Raw genomic sequence first — 23,151 nt, forward strand, 5'->3', positions numbered from 1 at the left:
TGAAAAACATCACACAGTCTCTAATACCAGACCCCTTTCACAACCAATATTTTGGAAAACTAATTATAACTAATGGTACCCTGGGTATGTTAAATTGTGGGGTCGAGGATTTGCTCTTGTATCCACAGATAATGGGGATATCTGGCTCCCAGCCTGGCAATTAAAACCATGATATGAACAGATGGGTGAAGAGAAAAAGAGTTGACAATCTTCGACCACTAGAGAAAGACATAAAGGAATTCAGCCTGGACCAAGACATAAAAAGAAGAACCAAAAAACGATGAAAGCCAAACCCCCGACGTGGGGACCGATGAAGAAGATGACTCTAGAAGCAGAACAGAGCCTCCAAAAAACAGGAACACCTAAGACTTCTACTACTCTGTTTAGTGCCATGATGTCAGTTCTTATTTTAACCATGAGTACTAAAGAGAATCACACATATTGGATTTATATTCCAAATCCACCTCTTAATAGATTAATTACATGGGATGATCCCTCTTTCCCAGGTTATGTAAATGATTCAGTCTGGTTTCCCAGACCTTATGATAATAGAGGCCCATTTAAACCAGAAGAAGGAAAAGTAATCTCTAAATATTCTGTAGGTGCAGACGGGCCACCTATATACTTTGGAACAGGTGAACACTGTGCTACATTTCATTCACAGGCATGGATAGCAAAAATACCCAATGGGACTAATGTCTCTGTATTGTACTTACTATAGGGAGACTCCATGAGAAGACAAAGAATTACATATGATCACCCTTCTAAATTGCCTTGATGTCAATTAAGAAAGATCATAAATCCTGAAGAATGGGTTAATTGGGAGCTCTGTAGAGGAGAGATTGGTAGAGTTCTTCTTAATACTTCCAAAGGAAGCATCATTAATTGGGCCTCTGTAGGCTCTACTCTGACCAAATTCTCCAAAAGAAAGCTCCGATGGAGTCGATATCAAGACAACATCATTTCACATGTAACATCTGAATCCATTTTATGGCATGAAGGAGGGATGGCTCCCCCCAGCCCACGTTTACCTGATGGGCCAGTTCATGCAGAACTTTGGAAAATTGGTACTGGATTATTAGGCATGGCCATTTGGAAATGCCATTTAATGAATATTTCAAATAAATTCTCCATCTTTTTTAGGTTATATGAGACTCATAAAATTCAAGGATGTGTCAGACTTCCTTTTCTGTTTATGTTAGGAATGCCTCATTGGGACCCTGATAACAATCTTCTTACTTCCTATAATTGTTCTTTTTATACTTGTCTTAATTCTACTATATCTTTTAACCAGGAAAAACAAAGCTTATATATCCTTAAGGCACGTAATGGTGTTTGGATGCCTATAATCATGGATCAGTCTTGGCAACACTCCCCTGAAATGTATCTCATAGATGAAATATTGAAACGTGTCTTACACCGCACCCGACGATTTGTAGCTTGACTGGTAACTGCTGTACTTGGGGTTATAGCTATTACAGCTACAGCAGCAACAGCCTATTTTGCACTGCATCAGACTGTACAAACCACCCACTTTGTACAAAACTGGCATCAAGATTGAGAAAGGCTGTGGAACAGCCAACAGCTAATTGATAGCTGAATACAGAGCCAATTATTTGACTTGTAACAAGCTGTTCTTTTTCTAGGAGATCAATTGATTAGTTTACAACAACAGATAAAGCTTCAATGTGATTGGAACATAACCACTTTTGTGTCACCCCGCATGTATATAATAAATCTAAGATATCATGGGACCTGGTGCATCGACACCTTCTTAATCAAGGCAATACCTCTGCTGATATAGCTCATTTGCAAAAGGACATCTATGAAACATTCAAAAATAAACTTGAGATGATTTCTGGTGTGCCTTCTCTATCTGCGATAGCTAGTCAAATCTCGGAATTGAATCCAATGAATTATATAAAACCCTTAAGCATTTCTGCGATTGGTATTTTTATATTAATCTTTGTCTTATTATTTTGCATATACCTAGTCTGGAGAAGAGGACAGCAACAAAGCCGAGGATATGCCTTACAAGCCTCTGTCTTTGCCCTCCAGCTTTGCCAAATCAAAGAAAAAGGGGGAGATGTGGGAGATACAGGAGAGAAGCATCAAGGGAAAAGACTTCAAAAGGGAAGGGCTGGAGAAGGTACAAGGCCTTAGGACATGTTTACACAGCTGAACCTTGACTGTGGCTCCTAAGGAATCCCTAGAGCCATTAACATTGTCCAGGGCCAGATCCACCTTCACACTTGACCCTTCCTAGTGTTATAGAAGCCAATTAACTCGAAATTCAACCTTGAAAAGCTAAACCATTATATTGATTAACACACTGCTTAGCTGACTTTATGCACGCAATCTTTAGCAATTATCCTAATAAAAAGAAGCTTCATTCTGGAGTCAGGGTCTCATTCCGCCTCCAGTATGAGGACCTTCACTTAACTATACTTTTTTGCAGACTCATCTTTTGCAACTCCAGCCATACTCCCTGCAACAAGTATGTTCCTTCTATCCCTACTCTTTTGAGGGTTTTTATTAAGAAAGGATCCTGTGTTTTGTCAAATGCTTTTTCTGCATGGGTTGACAGGATCATATGGCTCTAATCTATTCTTTTATTAATGTGATGTATCACATTGATTGATTTGCAAATATTGAACCAGCCCTGCAGCCCAGGAATGAATGCCACTTGATCATGGTGAATAATTCTTTTTATATGCTGTTGAATTAGATTCACTAGTATCTTGTTGAGAATTCTTGCATCCACATTCACCAGGGATATTGGCCTGTAGTTTTCTTTTTTTCCTGGGTCTCCATCTGGTTTGAGAATCAAAGTAATGCTGGATTCATAGAATGAGTCCAGAAGTTTTCCTTCCATTTCTATGTTTTGGAACAGCTTGAGAAGGATCTCAACTCTGCTTTAAATGTCCGGTAGAATTCCCCAGGGAAGTCATCTGGTCCTGGACTCTTATTTATTGGGAGATTTTTGATAATTGATTCAATTTCTTCACTGGTTATGGGTCTGTTCAAGTTTTCTATTTCTTTCTTTTCAGTTTTGGAAGTGTGTGGGTGCTTAGGAATTTGTCCATTTCTTCCAGGTTGTCCACTTTGTTGACATATAATTTTTCACAGTATTCTCTGATAATTGCTTTTATTTCTGAGGGCTTGGTGGTAATAATTCCATTTTCATTCATGATTTTATCTATTTGGGTCCTCTCTCTTTTCTTTTTGATAAGCCTGGCTAGAGGTTTATCAATTTTGTTTATTTTTTCAAAACACCAACTTTTGGTTTCATTGATCTGTTTTACTGATTTTTTTTGTGGGGGGGGATTATATATTATTTATTTATGCCCTGCTCTTTATTATTTCTCTTCTTCTGCTGGGTTTGGGGTGTCTTTGCTGTTCTGTTTCTTTTTTGTGTGCTTTTTTAAAAATTTTTATATGAAATTTATTGTCAAATTGGTTTCCATACAACACCCAGTGCTCATCCCAACAGGTGCCCTCCTCAATGCCCATCACCCATCCTTCCTTCCCTCCCACCCCCCATCAACCCTCAGTTTATTCTCAGTTTTTAAGAGTCTCTTATGATTTGGCTGCTGTTCTGCTTGTAATTGCTTTAGATGTGCTGTTAGATTTTGTATTTGGGATTTTTCTTATTTCTTGAGATAGGCCTGGATTGCAATATATTTTTTCTCTTAGGACTGCCTTTGCTGCATCCCAAAGGGTTTGGGTTGTTGTGTTTTCATTTTTGTTTGCTTCCATGTATTTCTCAATTTCTTTTCTAATTGCCTAGTTGACCCATTCTTTTCTTAGTAGGATGTTCTTTAACCACCATACTTTTGGAGGTTTTCCAGACTTTTTCCTGTGGTTGATTTCAAGTTTTATAGCATTGTGATCTGAAAGTGTGCATGGTATGATCTCAATTCTTTTATACTTATTAAAGGCTATTTTATGACCCAGTATGTGATCTATCTTGGAGAATGTTCCATGTGCACTCGAGAAGAAAGTATATTCTGCTGCTCTGGGATGTAGAGTTCTAAATATACCTGTCAAGTCCATCTGGTTCAATGTATCATTTCAGGGCCATTGTTTCTTTACTGATTTTGTGTCTGGATGATCTGTCCATTTCTCTGCATGGAGTATTAAAGTCCCCTGTAATTTCCACATTCTTATGAATAAGGTTGCTTATATTTGTGATTGTTTTAAATATTTGGGGGTTTCTGAATTTGATGCACAGACATTTATAATTGTTAGCTCTTCCTTATGGATAGAACCTGTAATTATTATATAATGCCCTTCTTCATCTCTTGTTACAACCTTTAATTTAAAGTCTAGTTTGTCTGATATAAGTATGGCTACTCCAGCTTTCTTTTGACTTCCAGTAGTATGATAGATTGTTGTCCATCCCCCCACTTTCAATCTGAAGGTATCCTCAGATCTAAAGTGAGTCTTCTGTAGACAGCAAATAGATGGGTCTTATTTTTTTATCCATTCTGACACCCTATGTCTTTTGATTGGAGCATTTAGTCTATTTATATTCAGTGTTATTATAGAAAGATATGGGTTCAGATCATTGTGATGTCTGTAGATTTCATGCTTGTAGTGATGTCTCTGGTCCTTTGTGGTCCTTGCAACATTTCACTCACAGAGTCCCCCTTAGGATCTCTTGTAGGGCTGGTTTAGTGGTGATGAATTCCTTCATTTTTTGTTTGTTTGGGAAAACCTTTATCTCTCCTTCTCTTCTGAATGACAGGCTTGGTGGATAAAGGATTCTTGGTTGCATATTTTTCCTGTTCATCACATTGAAGATTTCCTGCCATTCCTTTCTTGCCTGCCAAGTTTCAGTGGATAGATCTGCTACTACCTTTATGCTGCTACCGTTGTATGCTAAGGTCTGTTTATCCCTAGCTGCTTTCAGAATTCTCTTTTTATCCTTTATTTTGCCAGTTTCTCCTTTATCCTTTATTTTGCCAGTTTCAGTATGATATGTCATCCAGAAGATCGATTCAAGTTACTGCCAGTTCATAATCACCCACCTATAGCCTGTCAAGAATGTCCTGGTGTCTCCGTTTTAGACCCAGTCTCTTTCCCTCCCAGACTCTTGGGGTTCAAAGTCCTTTGGCTTTAGCATTTCTTTGTGTGAGAGACATGGGAAGTATGGATACCCCTACTTCTCTGCCATGTTGGCCCGCACTGTTTCTTTCCTACAGGGAAAAACAGTTGCAAAAGTGTCATTTTCAGGTAAATGAATGTCATTCTTTCCACTGCAAATCTGGCTTTCAGGGCACCTCCCTTTCCATGTCTGCACACCTCAGATGTGTCTCTTCAATTTGAACATCTAAGTAACAACAAATTTTCCAAATATATCTTACTGATTTTAAATCAGCACTTATGTTTGTACATAACTGTTTATCATTGTCACTATGGTTATTATAATATTTAAGCTGCTCTGTGTTGTAGATTTCTCTTGTAGGCTGAATTTCATAGTGAAATTGTAGGCATTTTATAATGCAAGATTAGGAAAAAGAACTGGCTAGGATTATCTAGTAGATTCTCCTCTTGTGTGCTGTACACAAGAATTTTGACTGGTGGGCTTTCACAATCCTGTAAGTTTACAATCCCTATAAGGGCGTGCTTGTTCATTTCCTTTAAAAATCTACTACTACCACATGCATAAATGCAAAATTTTAAAAGTCATGACCAGCTCTATGACCGAGTGATTGCCCTGACAGCTCCCTGAGGCCCTTCTGTTCCATGATGGGCTATCTGCCAGACCAACCTAAGAAGCTTCTGGAGACCCATACCCACACCAACCTGCTATGATTCTGTCTCAGAAGACCCCCATCCCCTCTGTGGTATAAGTTTTACCCCCATCTGTAGGCCTCATGGTGCAGCTTCATAGTCTTCTCCTTGGGACACCCAAGCTCGTTTACCCTGGGGTGAGTCCTTCTTGCATCACTGCTCCCCAGACTTCTATGGTTGCAACCATCTCCAAGGCCTGGACTCACCTTTCCTATAAAGATAATGAGGCAAGAGACAACATCTGTCTTGTCCCTTCCCCCACAAAACTGGGTTCCTGTTTATGGGGGACATGGAGGTTCCTAGGGGCCTCACGTATAATCCTGACTACAGCAAGATAATCTCCTAGGTGAGTTGTAGTCTCACTGACTTGGTGTGTAAAGGGGTTTCTTCTGCCCCTGACTATGCTATGGATTCTGCTGATATCTAAGCTTGTCCCTAGTATGGGCTGGGAAAGGCTCAATGTTCTTATCAACAGTCACATGGGACCGGCCAGCCAGAAAGGACAGAAACCAGTAAGGAACCTTGAATCCTTGACCTGGTTTGTCTAACTCCCATCATCACCTCCACATGCACCCATATCACCCTGACTCCTCCATTAGGTCACTGAAATTACCCTGTCTCCTAATTAGGTGTAGAATAAGTGTCTGACAATTAGCTTGCTTGCTTATAAAGTGCATACCTGACACTCATGCCAAGACACTCTTTCCAAGACATCCACTCAAATAAACATATTACCAACTACACAACTGGATAAAGAACGTGGTCACTCCAACCATGATATTCTTTTCTTAGAAAGTCTTGGATGTGCTAGATAACTGACCACCTGAGTCACTTTGCTTTTGCCTTCTCGTGTTTTAATTACCACTCTTATGTTTTTAATGCACCACTAAAGAGTGAACCCCCAAATCTGTAAACATCCCATCTTTAGCCCCAGTAAGACAGAACTCCAAGTCCACATCTCTCTTTCTCTCCCCTCAATTTCATTGTATGGCATTTTCCCTCTGGGCATGTGCTCAACCCAGCAAGGGCCAATTTTGGTGTCTATTCCTGAAAATGACTCCAGGTCTCAGAAAGGGGATGCAGTGGGTTCACTTCCAGTCAAGAGAGCTGGGTAACTGCAGAGTGTGCCTGAGCCCTTCACTGGGAGTCGACCATGGCACCTCTGCAGAGGCCCAACAGACTGGGGGTGTGGCCATTTCCTGCTGCCTCCTACCTGAGCCATTTCTCTGACATCAGCACCCAGAGCAGTAAGAAGTCCACATTCAGCTCCATAAAACTTGCCCCTCAGATGAACACACTCACTGTCCTTAAAATTGTTCCCTGAGGTTACCCAAGCTATACATGTCAAAGGATCACTTGCTTCCACCCACTGAGATCACAGTGAAGGTGCTCCAAACAACATGGAGTTCAGGTCCTCACTTCAGCTGTGACTTGACCTGGTGTCAATACACCTTCCCCCACCAAATGAAGGCCTGAGTCCTAGCGTTGCTCAGTTTGGCCCTGGTGCAATCTACAATTTTTGTATGCATTTCATGGGTTCCTTATTCTACCATGGATTACTGTTTCATATGGCAGAAGGAACCTAGCAGAGGCCTGCAGGCCTATGATGTGGCCTCATTAGTTTTTCACCTGCAGAGGCAGCAGCTGTGCTGGTGGCTAGGGGAAAATTCCACTTGGTAAGGGCCCCAGAGTGATTATCCCACATCTGTTCTCACTCACTTGTCTTAAGTGTCATGTGATCACAGGGGATGCAGGACCCACAGGGTGTGACTGTGGACTGTGAGGTGTGCACTCAGGGCTCCATGCCCCAACCCACTGAGCACTGCAGCCACTACTGACAGAGGAGAAGGATCTGTGAGCTTGGTCTCAGCGGCAAAGCTCTCTGCAAGTGGCCAGTGGGGCAGTCTGCCAAATGCCTATGTGCTGTCCCTCTCCTTGGTCATTTACAGGAATGGCACGTTTGTGCTCACAGGTGCTAGTCTGTGTGTGTTGGTCTCCTAATATGTGGTCAGTTTGAGGATGGGCAGCAGGTATATTTGAAGTTCAACTTGTTCTTCATAATATTCCTAATCCCTGGGCCCTCCCAGACTCTACCCCAGCTTATTACTCTCACCTCCCTCTCCCCACTCTCTTGCAAACTTCTGACTGTGATGTTAATCTTCCAAGACATTGTTGATATTTAAATTCTCCCCTAAACCTACAAAACATTAAACAAATGAATAAACAAAGGACTCAAGAATGAGGAGCTATTTATTGGGTGCCAGTTTTAGTGCATGTACATGTGTACCCAAATACATGTTAATCTCAGGATCCAGCCATTTTTCTGTCTGCAAAGTCAGGAGCACAGATCTGGGCACAAGAAATTATTGATTTCCCTTTCCTCTAAATATAGACAACATAACAACATCCTTATAAATCATACTCCCTGATTTCCTAGTGTTGACTTAGGAGCAGCAAGTCTGACTCTGGACCCTGAGGTGTGCATACTGGAGAATCAGGCCCCAGCCCACTAGGTGTTACAGACACTTCAGACCAGAGGCAACCAAACAGGCAACCAGCCCCAGAGTAATTCTTACACACTGCTGAGGAACAGCCCAGCCCTGGGGAGTCCCCGAGTGGGAGTCTTCTGTCACCCACTACCAAGAGCCCCATCACTGTCAGGGTACCTGAATCTCAGAGGTATTTCTTACCTTGCTACTGAGGGCTGTAATTGTCTGTCTGTGTGTGTTTATCTGCATCCACAGCTAGTTGTCAAGTTCATGTGTGAGCTTGCATCTTAGCCTTGCAGCTCTTTCTACCTGGAATTTCAGTCTCTCTTGTCCCCTGATTCCTCCCTGAATGATTTCTCAGTCTTTCTCCCATCATAACAGTGATTGTCTAGGTCAGACAGAGAATATTTCTCTGATGTCCCCAAAATATGGCAGAAGGGAGAGATTCATCACTGACTACACACAAAAGAATATATATATAACAACAATCTGAAAAGAACTGAGATGTCTTTTAAATCTTTTACTTTTTTTGTGTAATACAATGATCACCTACACACTGAACAATGAAGGGAAGAAATAGAACATCTCAAACAATGTATACCTCCCTCTCTCTTCCTATTCACTCCAGTTCTGTGCACAGTGCCCAGGTAACAATTTCATGAAGTATGTGTTTATGATTCATTTCTTTTATTTGTGTGTTATCGCTTACATACGCATGCCTAAATAATGTATGGTTTATTTTCCCTGAAGCTTTACTTCAGGGGTTTTCTACTGATTCTTAATATTTAATCTCAACACTATGCTAAAAGATTAATTCCTTTCTATACAATATGGTTCATTCCTTTAAACACTGTATTGGTCAACTTATTTATCCATTCTCTGTCAATGCCTATCCTCTCTTTTTTCACAATTATTAATACTGCTGTAGGAGCATATGTTCACACATCTCCTGTACAGTTTTGCAAGGTGACTTTTCAGCATAATATTAAGAGTGGAAACCTTGAGGCACACAAATGTGCAATTTTATAAGATTGAGCCACATTGTTTCTTCAAATTGATTGTATTCATTTCTATTCCCAGCTATCATATTTCAGTGATTCTATCAATCTACATTCTCAACAGTACCTGGTTTTGTCTGTCTTTAAGTTTTTTCCAATTGAATTACTGTACAACATCATCTTGAATTGCACAGATGTGCGTTTGTCTCATTACTCATTAATCTTTGATACATTCTTTATTTTTTTCCCATACATGTTTCTTTTTCCAAGAATGTTCTCTTCATGTCTTTTGCCTACCTCCATGCTGGATTATTTCACTTTTTCTTAGTGACTTCTGGAATTTTTAAAATACTTTCCTCCCATTGATCCTTAGTTAACTAAATTTGTGCAAATATCTTCGCCAGATTTGTGGAGATTTTGAAACTTTGTTTTTGCATTTGTTTTCACGAAGAGAAGTTTTTCATTTAAATGTAGTCAAAGATATCATATGGGTCAGTGTGTTTTATACAGCTATCATCTGTGTATCTTTATAAAAGTATCATATCATTTAAGAAATCTTTCTCTAAGAACAATTGTATGTTCTTCTACAGTTTCCATTTGAAATTTAGGTCTTAAATCTATCTGGAGTAGAGATTTAGTAACCTCTGTCCACATAGAGAGCTAGTTTGTTAGCTCCACTTACTAAATAGTTTCTTCTATACCACTGACATCCCCAGCATTTCTCCCATGCATCAGAATTCCACACATGCCCAAATCCTATACAGGGCTCTGGCTCTGTGTCCCTTTCTCTGGGTCCCTGGCCAGTATCCAACTCTCTTAGATACTATAGAATCAAAATAAATCTTATTTTATACAGTAAATCCTCCTATATTCTTCTTCTTCTAAAAAACTTTGGCATCTTCCTCTTGATCTTTCATATGAATCTTAGAATCCATTCATCCATCGATGGACATTTGGGCTCTTTCCATACTTTGGCTATTGTTGATAGTGCTGCCATAAACATGGAGGTGCATGTGTCCCTTTGAAACAGCACACCTGTATCCCTAAGATAAATGCCTAGTAGTGCAATTGCTGGGTCATAGGGTAGTTCTATTTTTTAGTTTTTTGAGGAAACTTCATACCGTTTTACAGAGTGGCCGCACCAGCTTGCATTTCCATCAACAATGCAAAAGAGATCCTCTTTCTCCACATCCTTGCCAACATCTGTTGCTGCCTGAGTTGTTAATGTTAGCCATTCTGACAGGTGTAATGTGGTATCTCATTGTGGTTTTGATTTGAATTTCCCTGATGATGAGTGATATTGAGCATTTTTTCATGTGTCAGTTGGCCATCTGGATGTCTTCTTTGGAGAAGTGTCTATTCGTGTCTTTGTCCATTTCTTCACTGGATTATTTGCTTTTTAGGTGTTGAGTTTGATTAATTTTTTTGTAGATTTTGGATGCTAACCCTTTATCTGATATGACATCTGCAAATATCTTCTCCCATTCTGTTGGTTACCTTTTAGTTTTGCTGATTTTTTTCCTTCGCTGTGCAGAATATTTGTATTTTGATGAGGTCCCAGTAGTTCATTTTTGCTTTGGTTTCCCTTGCCACTGGAGATGTGTTGAGTAAGAAGTTGCTCAGGCCAAGATCAAAGAGGTTTTTCCCTGCTTTCTCCTCGAGGATTTTGATGCTTCCTGTCTTACATCCATGTCTTTCATACATTTTGAGTTTATTTTTGTGGATGGTGTAAGAAAGTGGTCCAGGTTCATTTTTCTGCATGTTGCTGTCCAGTTTTCCCAGCACCACTTACTGAAGAGACTGTCTTTATCCCATTGGATATTTTTTCCTGCTTTGTCAGAGATTAGTTGGCCATACGTTTGTGGGTCCATTTCTGGGTTCCTTATTCTGTTCCATTGATCTCAGTGTCTGTTCTTGTGCCAGTACCATAGTGTCTTGATGATTACAGCTTTGTAGTATAGCTTGAAGTATGGGATTGTGATGCCTCCTGCTTTGGTTTTCTTTTTCAAGATTGCTTTGGCTATTCGGGGTCTTTTATGGTTCCATACAAATTTTAGGATTGTTAGTTCTAGCTCCGTGAAGAATGCTGGTGTTATTTTGATAGGGATTGCATTGAATATATAGATTGCTTTGGGTAGTATCGACATTTTAACAATATTTGTTCTTCCTATCCAGGAGCATGGAATCTTTTTCCATTTTTTTTGTGTCTTCTTCAATTTTTTTCATAAGCTTTCTATAGTTTTCAGTGTATAGATTTTTCACCTCTTTGGTTAGATTTATTCCTAGGTATTTTATAGTTTTTGGTACAACTGTAAATGGGATCGATTCCTTGATTTGTTTCTGTGGCTTCATTGTTGGGGTATAGGAATGCAACTGATTTCTGTGTGTTGATTTTATATCCTGCAACCTTGCTGAATTCATGAATCAGTTCTAGAAATTTTTTGGTGGAATCTTTTAGGTATTCCATATAGAGTATCATGTCATCTGAGAAGAGTGAAGTTTGACCTCCTCCTGGCTGATTTGGATGCATTTTATTTCTTTGTGTTGTCTGATTGCAGAGGCTAAGACTTCCAATACTATGTTGAATAACAGTGGTGAGAGTGGACGTCCCTGTCTTTTTCCTGACCTTAGGGGGAAAGCTCTCAGTTTTTCTCCATTGAGGATGATATTAGCGTTGGGTCGTCCATATATGGCTTTTATGATCTCCAGGTATGCTCCTTCTATCCCTACTTTCTTGAGGGTTTTTATCAAGAAAGGATGCTGTATTTTGTCAAATGCTTTCTGTGCATCTATTGAGAGGATCATATGGTTCTTGTCCTTTCTTTTACTGATGTGACGACTCACATTGATTGCTTTCTGGGTACTGAACCAGTCCTGCATCCCAGGTATAAATCCCACTTGGTCGTGGTGAATAATTTTTCAAATGTATTGTTGGAGCCGGTTGGCTAATATCTTGTTGAGGATTTTTGCATCCATGTTCATCAGGAAAATTGGTCTATTGTTCTCCTTTTTAGTGGGGTCTCTGGTTTTGGAATCAGGGTAATGCTGGCTTCATAGAAAGAGTTTGGAAGTTTTCCTTCCATTTCTATTTTTTGGAACAGTTTCAAGAGAATAGGTGTTAACTCTTCCTTAAATGTTTGGTAGAATTCCCCCGAAAAGCCATCTGGCCCTTCAACTCTTGTTTTTTTGGCAGACTTTTGATTACTAATTCAATTTCCTTACTGGTTATGGGTCTGTTCAAAATTTTCTATTTCTTTCTGTTGCAGTTTTGGTAGTGTATATGTTTCTAGGAATTTGTCCATTTCTTCTAGATTGCCCACTTTATTGGCATATAATTGCTCATAATATGCTCTTATTATTGTTTTTATTCCTGCTGTGTTGGTTGTGATCTCTCCTCTTTCATTTTTGATTTTATGTATTTGCATCCTTTCCTTTTTCTTTTTGATCAGACTGGATAGGGGTTATCAATGTTGTTTATTCTTTCAAAGAACCAGTTTCTGGTTTCATTGATCTGTTCTACTGTTTTTTTGGTTTTGGTAGCATTAATTTCTGCTCTAGTCTTTACTATTTCCTGTATTCTGCTGGTTTGGGGTTTTATTTGTTGTTCCTTAAGGCATAAGGTTAGGTTGTGTATCTGAGATCTTTCTTCCATCTTTAGGAAGGTGTGGGTTGCTATATATTTTCCTCTTATGACCGCCTTTGCTGCGTCCCAGAGATTTTGTGTTGTGGTATTATCATTTTCATTGGCTTCCATATACTTTTTAATTTCCTCTTTAACTTCTTGGGTAGCCCATTCATTCTTTACTAGGATGTTCTTCAGCCTCCAATTATTTGTTACCTTTCCAAATTTTTTCTTGTGGTTGATTTCGAGTTTCATAGCGTTGTGGTCTGAAAATATGCACGGTTTGATCTTGATCTTTTTGTACTTACTTAGGGCTGATTTGTGTACCAGTATATGGTCTATTTTGGAGAACGTTCCATGTGCGCTGGAGAAGAATGTATATTCTGCTGCTTTGGGATGAAATGTTCTGAATATATCTGTTAAGTCCATCTGGTGCAGTGTGTAATTCAAAGCCATTGTTTCTTGTTGATTTTTTGATTAGATGATCTGTCCATTGTTGTGAGTGGGGTGTTGAAGTCTCCTACTATTATGGTATTACTATCGATGAATTTCTTTATGTTTGTGATTAATTTATTTATATATCTGGTTGCTGTCACATTTGGCGCATAAATATTTCCAATTGTTAGGTCTTCTTGGTGGATAGACCCCTTGATTATAATATAATGCCCTTCTGCATCTATTGATACAGTCTTTATTTTAAAGTCTAGGTGGTCTGATATAAGTATGGCTACTCTGGCTTTCTTTTGCTGACCATTAGCATGGTAGATAAGGATCCCCTTACATTCAATCTGAAGGTGTCTTTAGGTCTAAAGTGGGTCTCTTGTAAACAGCATATAGATGGATCTTGTTTTCTTATCCATTCTGTTACCCTATGTCTTTTGATTGGAGCATTGAGTCCATTGACCTTTAGAGTGAGTACTGAAAGATATGAATTTTTTGCCATTATGATGCTTGTAGAGTTGGAGTTTCTGGTGGTGTTCTCTGGTCCTTTCTAAAATTTCTTGCTTTGGATATATATTTTTTTCATCTTTTCTCCCCTAACAGCGCGTTCCCCTTAAAATTTCTTGCAGGGCTGGTTTAGTGGTCACAAACTCCTCTAATTTTTGTTTGTCTGGGAAAATTTTTAACTCTCCTTCTATTTTGAATGACAGCCTTGCTGGATAAAGAATTCTTGGATGCATATTTTTCTGATTAAGCACACTGAATATATCCTGCCACTCCTTTCTGACCTGCCAAATTTCTGTGGATAGGTCTTCTGCAAACCTGAACTGTCTTCCCTTGTAGGTTAGGACTTTTTTTCCCTTGCTGCTTTCATGATTCTCTCCTTGCTGTGTATTTTGTGAATTTGACTATAATATGCTTTTTTGATGATCTGTTTGTGTTGAACCTAATGGGGTCCTCTGTGATTCCTGGATTTTGATGTCTGTGTCTTTCCCCAGGTTAGTAAAGTTTTCCACTATGATTTGCTCACATAACCCTTCTACCCCCATTTCTCTCTCTTCCTCTTCCAGGACTCCTATGATTCTGGTGTTGTTCCTTTATTTTTTATTTAAAAAAATTTTTTGATGTTTTTATTTATTTTTGAAGGAGAGAGACAGAGCATGAGCGGAGGAGGGGCAGAGAGAGAGAGGGAGACACAGAATCAGAAGCAGGTTCCAGGCTCTGAGATCTCAGCACAGAGCTCAATGTGGGGCTCAAACTCACAAACCATGAGATCATGACCTGAGCCGAAGTCAGTCACTCAACCTACTGAGCCACCCAGGCACCCTTGATGTTGAACCACCCAGGCACCCTTATTCCTTTTTAATGAGTGACTGATTATTCTTAAATCATGCTCTTTTGCCTTAATCTCCCTCTTTTTTTTTTCTGCTTCATTATTCTTTATAAGTTTGACCTCTATATTGCTGATTCTCTGTCCTGCCTCATCCATCCTTGCCGCCACTGCATCCATACATGATTGCAGCTCAGTTATAGCATTTTTAATTTTATTCTGGCTATTTTTTACTCCTTTTATCAATGCAGAAAGGGATTCTAATCTATTTTCTACTCCAGCTAGTATTCTTATTATCTTGATTCTAAATTCTGGTTCAGACATCTTGCTTGTATCTTGCATGTTGGTTAAATCCTTGGCTGTCATTTCTTTGTGCTCTTTATTTTGGGGTGAATTCCTTAATTTTTTTGTGTTGAATGGAGAACAGGAATTAGTGAGGTAGAAATATTGAAATAAAAAAATTAAAATTAAAAAAATATTAAAATTAAAAGTTAAAAACACACAAACACAAAAATCAAACAGATGATGCTAGATCTTAGGTGTGTTTGGTCTGGGTGTTGAAAGTGTTTTTAACAGATCAGAGAAAAAAATGGGGGAAAAAAACAAACAAAAAAAGAAAATCGAGAATTTGAAAAAATGAATACACTGAAGTAGACTAAAATGAGATGATGGCGGTAAAATAGAATTATAAAAAAAATACACAAAAGTAAAGAATATAGTAGAAAAAAATAAATAAAAATATTTTTAATAAAAATTAAAAATAAATACGATTTTTTTCTTTTTTGTAATCAAGAAAAAGAAACAAAAAAGAGAAAAAGATGAAAAAAAGAAAGTAAATTGTTTGAAAATTTGAAAAAGTGAATACACTGTAGTAGACTAAAATAAAATGATGGAAGTCAAATAGAATTTGAAAAAAATCACATAAAAGCAAAAAATATAGTAAAAAATTTAAATAAAAATATTTTTAATAGAAATTGAAGGTAAAAATGAAGTTTTTCTCTTTCTGCATTCAAGAAAATTAAAGTAACAAAAAAGAGAAAAAAAGAAAGAAGGAAAAAAAGGAAATTGTTTCAAAATTTGAAATGGTGAATACACTGAAGTAGACTAAAATAACATGATGGAAGTAAAATAGAATTTGAAAAAATTGACACAAAAGTAAAAAATATAGTAATAAAATTTAAAGAAAAATATTTTTAATAAAAATTGAAAATAAAAATGAACTTTTTCTCTTTCAGTATTCAAGAAACAGAAGTGTAAAAGAGAAAAAAGAAAGAAAGAAAATTGAATAGATGAACCTGCTAACAGATTGAAGTAGGACTGAAATTACTTCGTTTTCCCCTAGAAGTCAGTCTATGTAGCGCTTTATAGTCCATAAACCTCATGGTTTATATAAATGATATAAAGAGCATCCAAGGAGCACCTGGGTGACTCAGTCAGTTGAGTGTCTGACCTCACTTCAAATGAGGTCATGATCTCATGGTTTGTGAGTTTGAGTCCCGCTTAGGGCTCTGTGCTGACAGTTTGAAGCCTGGAGCATGCTTTGGATTCTGTGTCTCCCTCTCTGTCCCTCCTCCACTCACACACTCTCTCTCAAAAGTAAATAAACAGTAAAAATTTTTTTAATTCTTAAAAAAGCATCCAAACCATAAAGAAAAAAGCAAACCATACAGATTACAACAGAAACCATTAGTGCTAGTAAACAAATTTAGCAACATTTCAAGACATAAAATGAGTATACAAAAATCTATTGCATTTCTTTACACTAAAAAAGAACTAACTGAAAGCAAATTAAAACATCCCTTGGGTGCCTGGATGGCTCAGTGGGTTAAACATCCAACTCTTGATATTAGCTCAGGTCATGTCTCATAGTGGTGTGATGGAGCCCAACATCAGGATCTGCACTGAACATGTGAAGCCTGCTTGGGATTCTCTCCCTCTCTCTTTGCCCCTTCCTGATTTGCACTCTCTTTCCCAAGATAAATAAATAATAACACATTTATAAAAAAGAAAACAGTCCAATTACAACTGCATTAAAAAAATAAATAAAATACCTTCCAAAAAAGAGTGGACACAAAAGATGTCTCTCTTTCTCTCTACATATATATATGTTATTATATATATCTACATATATTACTGTAATATATATATGTATATATGTATATGTATATGTGTATATACAGTACTATATGTATGACTATATGTATGTATATATTACTGTAATAAACCATGTAGAATCTAAACAAACTGCAGATCAATGAAACCAAGAGTTGGTTTTTTGAAAAAATAAACAAAATTGATAAACCTCTAGCCAGGCTTCTCAAAAAGAAAAGGGAGGTGACCCAAATAGATAAAATCATGAATGAAAATGGAATTATTACAACCAATCCCTCAGAAATACAAGCAATTATCAGGGAATACTATGAAAAAATATATGCTAACAAACTGGACAACCTGGAAGAAATGGACAAATTCCTAAACACCCACACACTCCCAAAACTCAAACAGGAAGAAATAAAGCTTGAACAGACCCATAACCAGCGAAGAAATTGAATCAGTTATCAAAAATCTCCCAACAAATAAGAGTCCAGGACCACATGGCTTCCCAGGGGAATTCTACCAGACACTTAAGGCAGAAATAATACCTATCCTTCTCAAGCTATTTCAAGAAATAGAAAGGGAAGGAAAACTTCCAGACTCATTCTATTAAGGCAGTATTACTTTGATTCCTAAACCAGACAGAGACCCAGTAAAAAAAGAGAACTACAGGCCAATATCCCTGATGAATATGGATGCAAAAATTCTCAACAAGATACTAGCAAATCGAATTCAACAGCCTATAAAAAGAATGATTCACTATGATCAAGTGACTTTCATTCCTGGGCTGCAGGGCTGGTTTAACATTCGCAAATCAATGTGATTCATCACATTAATAAAAGAAAAGATAAGAATCATATGATCCTGTCAATCGAGGCAGAAAGAGCATTTGACAAAGTTCAGTATCCTTTCTTAAAAACCCTCGAGAAAGTCGGGATAGAAGGAACATACTTAAACATTATAAAAGCCATTTATGAAAATCCTACAGCTAACATCATCCTCAATGGGGAAAAACTGAGAGTTTTCTCCCTGAGATCAGGAACATGACAGGGATGCCCACTCTCGCCGCTGTTGTTTAACATAGCGTTGGAAGTCCTAGCATCATCAATCAGACAACAAAAGGAAATCAAAGGCATCAAAATTGGCAAAGATGAAGTCAAGCTTTCACTTTTTGCAGATGACATGATACTATACATGGAAAATCCGATAGACTCCACCAAAAGTCTGCTAGAACTGATACATGAATTCAGCAAAGTTGCAGGATACAAAATCAATGTACACAAATCAGTTGCATTCTTATACACTAACAATGAAGCAACAGAAAGACAAATAAAGAAACTGATCCCATTCACAATTGCACCAAGAAGCATAAAATACCTAGGAATAAATCTAACCAAAGATGTAAAAGATCTGTATGCTGAAAACTATAGAAAGCTTATGAAGGTAATTGAAGAAGATTTAAAGAAATGGAAAGACATTCCCTGCTCATGGATTGGAAGAATAAATATTGTCAAAATGTCAATACTACCCAAAGCTATCTACACATTCAATGCAATCCCAATCAAAATTGCACCAGCATTCTTCTCGAAGCTAGAACAAGCAATCCTAAAATTCATATGGAACCACAAAAGGCCCCGAATAGCCAAAGTAATTTTGAAGAAGACCAAAGCAGGTGGCATCACAATCCCAGACTGTAGCCTCTACTACAAAGCTGTCATCATCAAGACAGCATGGTATTGGCACAAAAACAGACACATAGACCAATGGAATAGAATAGAAACCCCAGAACTAGACCCACAAACGTATGGCCAACTCATCTTTGACAAAGCAGGAAAGAACATCCAATGGAAAAAAGACAGTCTCTTTAACAAATGGTGCTGGGAGAAGTGGACAGCAACATGTAGAAGGTTGAAACTAGACCACTTTCTCACACCATTCACAAAAACAAACTCAAAATGGATAAAGGACCTGAATGTGAGACAGGAAACCATCAAAACCCTAGAGGAGAAAGCAGGAAAAGACCTCTCTGACCTCAGCAGTAGCAATCTCTTCCTCGACACATCCCCAAAGGCAAGGGAATTAAAAGCAAAAATGAATTACTGGGATCTTATGAAGATAAAAAGCTTCTGCACAGCAAAGGAAACAACCAACAAAACTAAAAGGCAACCAACGGAATGGGAAAAGATATTTGCAAATGACATATCGGACAAAGGGCTAGTATCCAAAATCTATAAAGAGCTCACCAAACTCCACACCCGAAAAGCAAATAACCCAGTGAAGAAATAGGCAGAAAACATGAATAGACCCTTCTCTAAAGAAGACATCCGGATGGCCAACAAGCACATGAAAAGATGCTCAACATCGCTCCTCATCAGGGAAATACAAATCAAAACCACACTCGGATATCACCTCACGCCAGTCAGAGTGGCCAAAATGAACCAATCAGGAGACTATAGATGCTGGCGAGGATGTGGAGAAACAGGAACCCTCTTGCACTGTTGGTGGGAATGCAAATTGGTGCAGCCACTCTGGAAAACAGTGTGGAGGTTCCTCAGAAAATTAAAAATAGACCTACCCTATGACCCAGCAATAGCACTGCTAGGAATTTATCCCAGGGATACAGGAGTACTGATGCATAGGGGCACTTGTACCCCAATGTTTATAGCAGCACTCTCAACAATAGCCAAATTATGGAAAGAGCCTAAATGTCCATCAACTGATGAATGGGTAAAGAAATTGTGGTTTATATACACAATGGAATACTACATGGCAATGAGAAAAAATGAAATATGGCCTTTTGTAGCAACGTGGATGGAACTGGAGAGTGTGATGCTAAGTGAAATAAGCCATACAGAGAAAGACAGATACCATATGGTTTCAATCTTATGTGGATCCTGAGAAACTTAACAGGAACCCATGGGGTGGGGAAGGGAAAAAAAAAAAAAGAGGTTAGAGTGGGAGAGAGCCAAAGCATAAGAGACTATTAAAAACTGAGAACAAACTGAGGGTTGATGGGGGGTGGGAGGGAGGAGAGGGTGGGTGATGGGTATTGAGGAGGGCACCTTTTGGGATGAGCACTGGGTGTTGTATGGAAACCAATTTGACAATAAATTTCATATATTAAAAAAATTTAAGATAAAAAAAAGAAGAAGGGGTATGTGTATACACACACACACACACACACACACACACACACACACAATGGAGTATTACTCGGCAATCAAAAAGAATGAAATCTTGCCATTTGCAAGTACGTGATGGAACTAGAGGGTATTATGCTAAGTGAAATTAGCCAGTCAGAGACAGACAAATATCATATGACTTCACTCACATGAGTAACTTAAGATACAAAATAGATGAACATAACGAATGGGAGGCAAAAACAATATAAAAACAAGGAGGGAGAAAACATAAGAGACTCTTAATTACAGAGAACAAACAGGGTTGCTGGAGGGGTTGTGGGTGCGGGGTGGGCTAAATGGGCAAGGAACATTAAGGAGGACACTTGGGATGATCACTGGGTGTTATACATAGGGGATGAATCACTGGAATCTACTCTTGAAATCATTATAGCACTACATGCTAACTAACTTGGATGTAAGTTTAAAAATAAAAAAAAGAAATGTTAAAAATATCAGTGTTGGTGAGTATGTGGAAAAAGGGGAACTATCATGCACTGTTGTAAAATACGTAAATTTGTACAACCACTGTGGAAAATTGTATGGAATTTCCTAGAGATTAAAAATAGAAATACCATGTAATGTAGTAATTCCACTACTGTGCATTTACACAAAGAAAACAAAAACACTAATTCAAAAAATATATATTTGCACCTCTGTTTATTGTAACATTATTTATAGTAGTCAATATATAGAAGCAATGCAAGTGTGCACTGATAGATGAATAGATATAGAAGATGTAGTATATAAATATATACAATAGAATATTATTCTGACATAAAAAATTGAGAACTTGCCATTTGTAACAACATGGATGGCTTAAAAGGTATTATACTAAGTGCAGTAAGTCAGAAAGAGAAAGAAAAATATAATTTTACTTATATGTGGAATCTGAACAAACAAACAACAAAACAGACTGAAATACAGAGAACAAACTGGTAGTTGCCAGACAGGAGGTGGGTGGAGGGAAAAGTAAAATAAATAAAGGAAATTAAGGAGTACAAACTTCCAGTTATAAAGTACATAAGTCACAGAGATGAATAATACAACATAGGGAATATAGTCAACAATATTTTAATAATGTAGTATGATGACAGATGGTGACTTCACTTATTGTGGTGAGCTTTGAGTTATGTATAGAATTGTTTGGTTTTTTGTGTTTTTCAAGTTTTTATTTAAATTCTAATTAGTTAACATTAGTGTAATATTGGTTTCAGGAGTAGAATTTAGTGATTCATCACTTACATACAAAACCTAGTGCTCAATACAAATGCCCTCCTTAATACCCATCACTTATTTAGCCTATCCCCTGCCCAACTCTCCTCCAGCAACCCTCAGTTTGTTCTCTGTAGTGAAGACTCTTATGGTTTGCATCTCTCTCTTTTTTCCCCTTCTCCTAAGTTCATCTGTTTTGTTTCTTACATTCCACATGAGTGAAATCATATCATATTTGTCTTTCTCTATCCATATCATTGCAAATCAACGTGTTGTGCACCTAAACGTTTTGTTAATTATTCTTCAATCAAAAAATGGTGTGGGGAGCGGATAGACTCCATGTTGAAGGAGGTTGCTATTTACAGGGGCTCACCAGAGTGTGCTGGGCTGATGGCAGGTCCCATTTGTTTTTCTTTTTGAAAATGACAGCTTTATTGAACTATAGTTCACATAGGTCTTATTTGTTGAACTACTTGTCAGTAAAATAGATGCTTGTTTTAAAAGACTTTAATAAAAATATTTTTAACAAGAGGAGCTTTGAGTGTGCTCATCAAGAACAATTACAAAATAGCAAAAGAAGAACCCAGGATGCAGGACATTGTATAAGAAATGCTTACATTTTTTGGGGCGCCTGGGTGGCGCAGTCGGTTAAACGTCCGACTTCAGCCAGGTCACGATCTCGCGGTCCGTGAGTTCGAGCCCCGCGTCAGGCTCTGGGCTGATGGCTCGGAGCCTGGAGCCTGTTTCCGATTCTGTGTCTCCCTCTCTCTGCCCCTCCCCCGTTCATGCTCTGTCTCGCTCTGTCCCAAAAAAAAAAAAAAAAAAAAAAAAAACGTTGAAAAGAAAAAAAAAAGAAATGCTTACATTTTTGTAAAAATGAGAAAATAGATTGTGCATATTTGCTCATGTTCATAAAACAAACATGTAAGGATGACACTGGCACCCTGGTACAGAAACTTGATAAATGGTCCTTGTGTGTGTAGTGACTTATTGTATAGATCTTACAACTCTTGAATTATATACTCTACAGTGGATTTCTATTCAAAAAATAAATGAAAAAAATAAAACTTAAACCCAGAGAGGCATTCATGCATGTGGCTGCCCAGAGCATCTCGGAAGAGCTGTCTGTGCAGGAGCCAGGGCTTCTGAGCCGTCAAGTCTCCCATGAATTAAAGGCACATACAAAGCCAGCCAGGACCACATATTGGGCCGCACAGAGAGGTGCTTCCCCAGTGCAAGAGCGCACGGAGCGGGACTTTGAATCCTAGACAAGTGCCACGTCAGGGAGTCGGTGGAGCAAAAGAACCGCCCCATCTGTGCCTGTGGCACAGTGAGAATGACTCAAACGGAGTCCACCGGGTTGTGGAGATTGCCATTTTTGCCACCACCACCACCAAGGCAGGGCCTCAGGGATCCATTCTGGGGCCCATAGTGGAGGTGGGACCAGCCTACACCAAACCACCCCCTCTGTGCCATGTAACTGCGAATCTGCTGAAGTGGGATAGATACTGTGGAACCATAGCTATTCAGACAAGTGATGCTGCATAGCCTGGATTAATTCCAGGACAATTCTTCTTATTTAGATAGATTCTCCCTTCTTATCTCTTCCCTCCTCTAGGCTGGTTACTCTGGTTGTTGGTTTCTTTAAGCAGACATATTTAACCCATTCTCTTGATACATGTTCTACACCTCCTCTGTACTTTCCTTTCTCTCTCTCTGGAATAATCAAGCCATATAGTTTCTCAGTCTGGATAACTTTATCTTTGTTTCCCCCTCCCCCCGGCCTCCTTCTTTATTTTCCTTTCTCTCTCTCTGGATTAAGACATTTGGTCTCTCTACCTAGTCAATGTTTATTTTCTCTTTGTCCCTGCCCCTGTCATTTCTCTCTTTGTATGTGTTCTTCCATCAGCACTGCCTCCACCTTGTTCTTTACTCTTAGCTGGTGTTTCTTTTTTTATGCTTTTGGATTCTTGTGTGTGTGTGT

The 23,151-nt window shown here is 38.4% G+C and overlaps 1 protein-coding gene across 1 annotated transcript; it reads left to right on the plus strand.

The window, feature by feature from the left end:
• The first annotated feature begins 271 nt into the window (after positions 1-271).
• Positions 272-1,699, plus strand: LOC147584558 (endogenous retrovirus group K member 25 Env polyprotein-like). The gene is made up of 2 exons (XM_086716704.1): positions 272-635; positions 873-1,699. The coding sequence occupies exons 1-2, from the start codon at positions 281-283 to the stop codon at positions 1,442-1,444; spliced, it is 927 nt and encodes a 308-aa protein (XP_086572830.1). The 5' UTR covers positions 272-280; the 3' UTR covers positions 1,445-1,699.
• Positions 1,700-23,151: the final 21,452 nt, after the last annotated feature.

This window comes from Puma concolor, chromosome A1 (assembly GCF_028749965.1).
Source record: "Puma concolor isolate L17-30 chromosome A1, mPumCon1.1.hap2, whole genome shotgun sequence".
Taxonomy (NCBI): domain Eukaryota; kingdom Metazoa; phylum Chordata; class Mammalia; order Carnivora; family Felidae; genus Puma; species Puma concolor.

What these genes read in the sequence shown, in the direction of transcription:
- LOC147584558 (XM_086716704.1), top strand. Translation starts at nt 281, where the DNA reads ATGAAAGCCAAACCCCCGACGTGGGGACCGATGAAGAAGATGACTCTA. An exon ending in ACCTATATACTTTGGAACAG is followed by an intron (nt 636 to 872) that starts GTGAACACTGTG and finishes ATACTTCCAAAG; the next exon opens with GAAGCATCATTAATTGGGCC.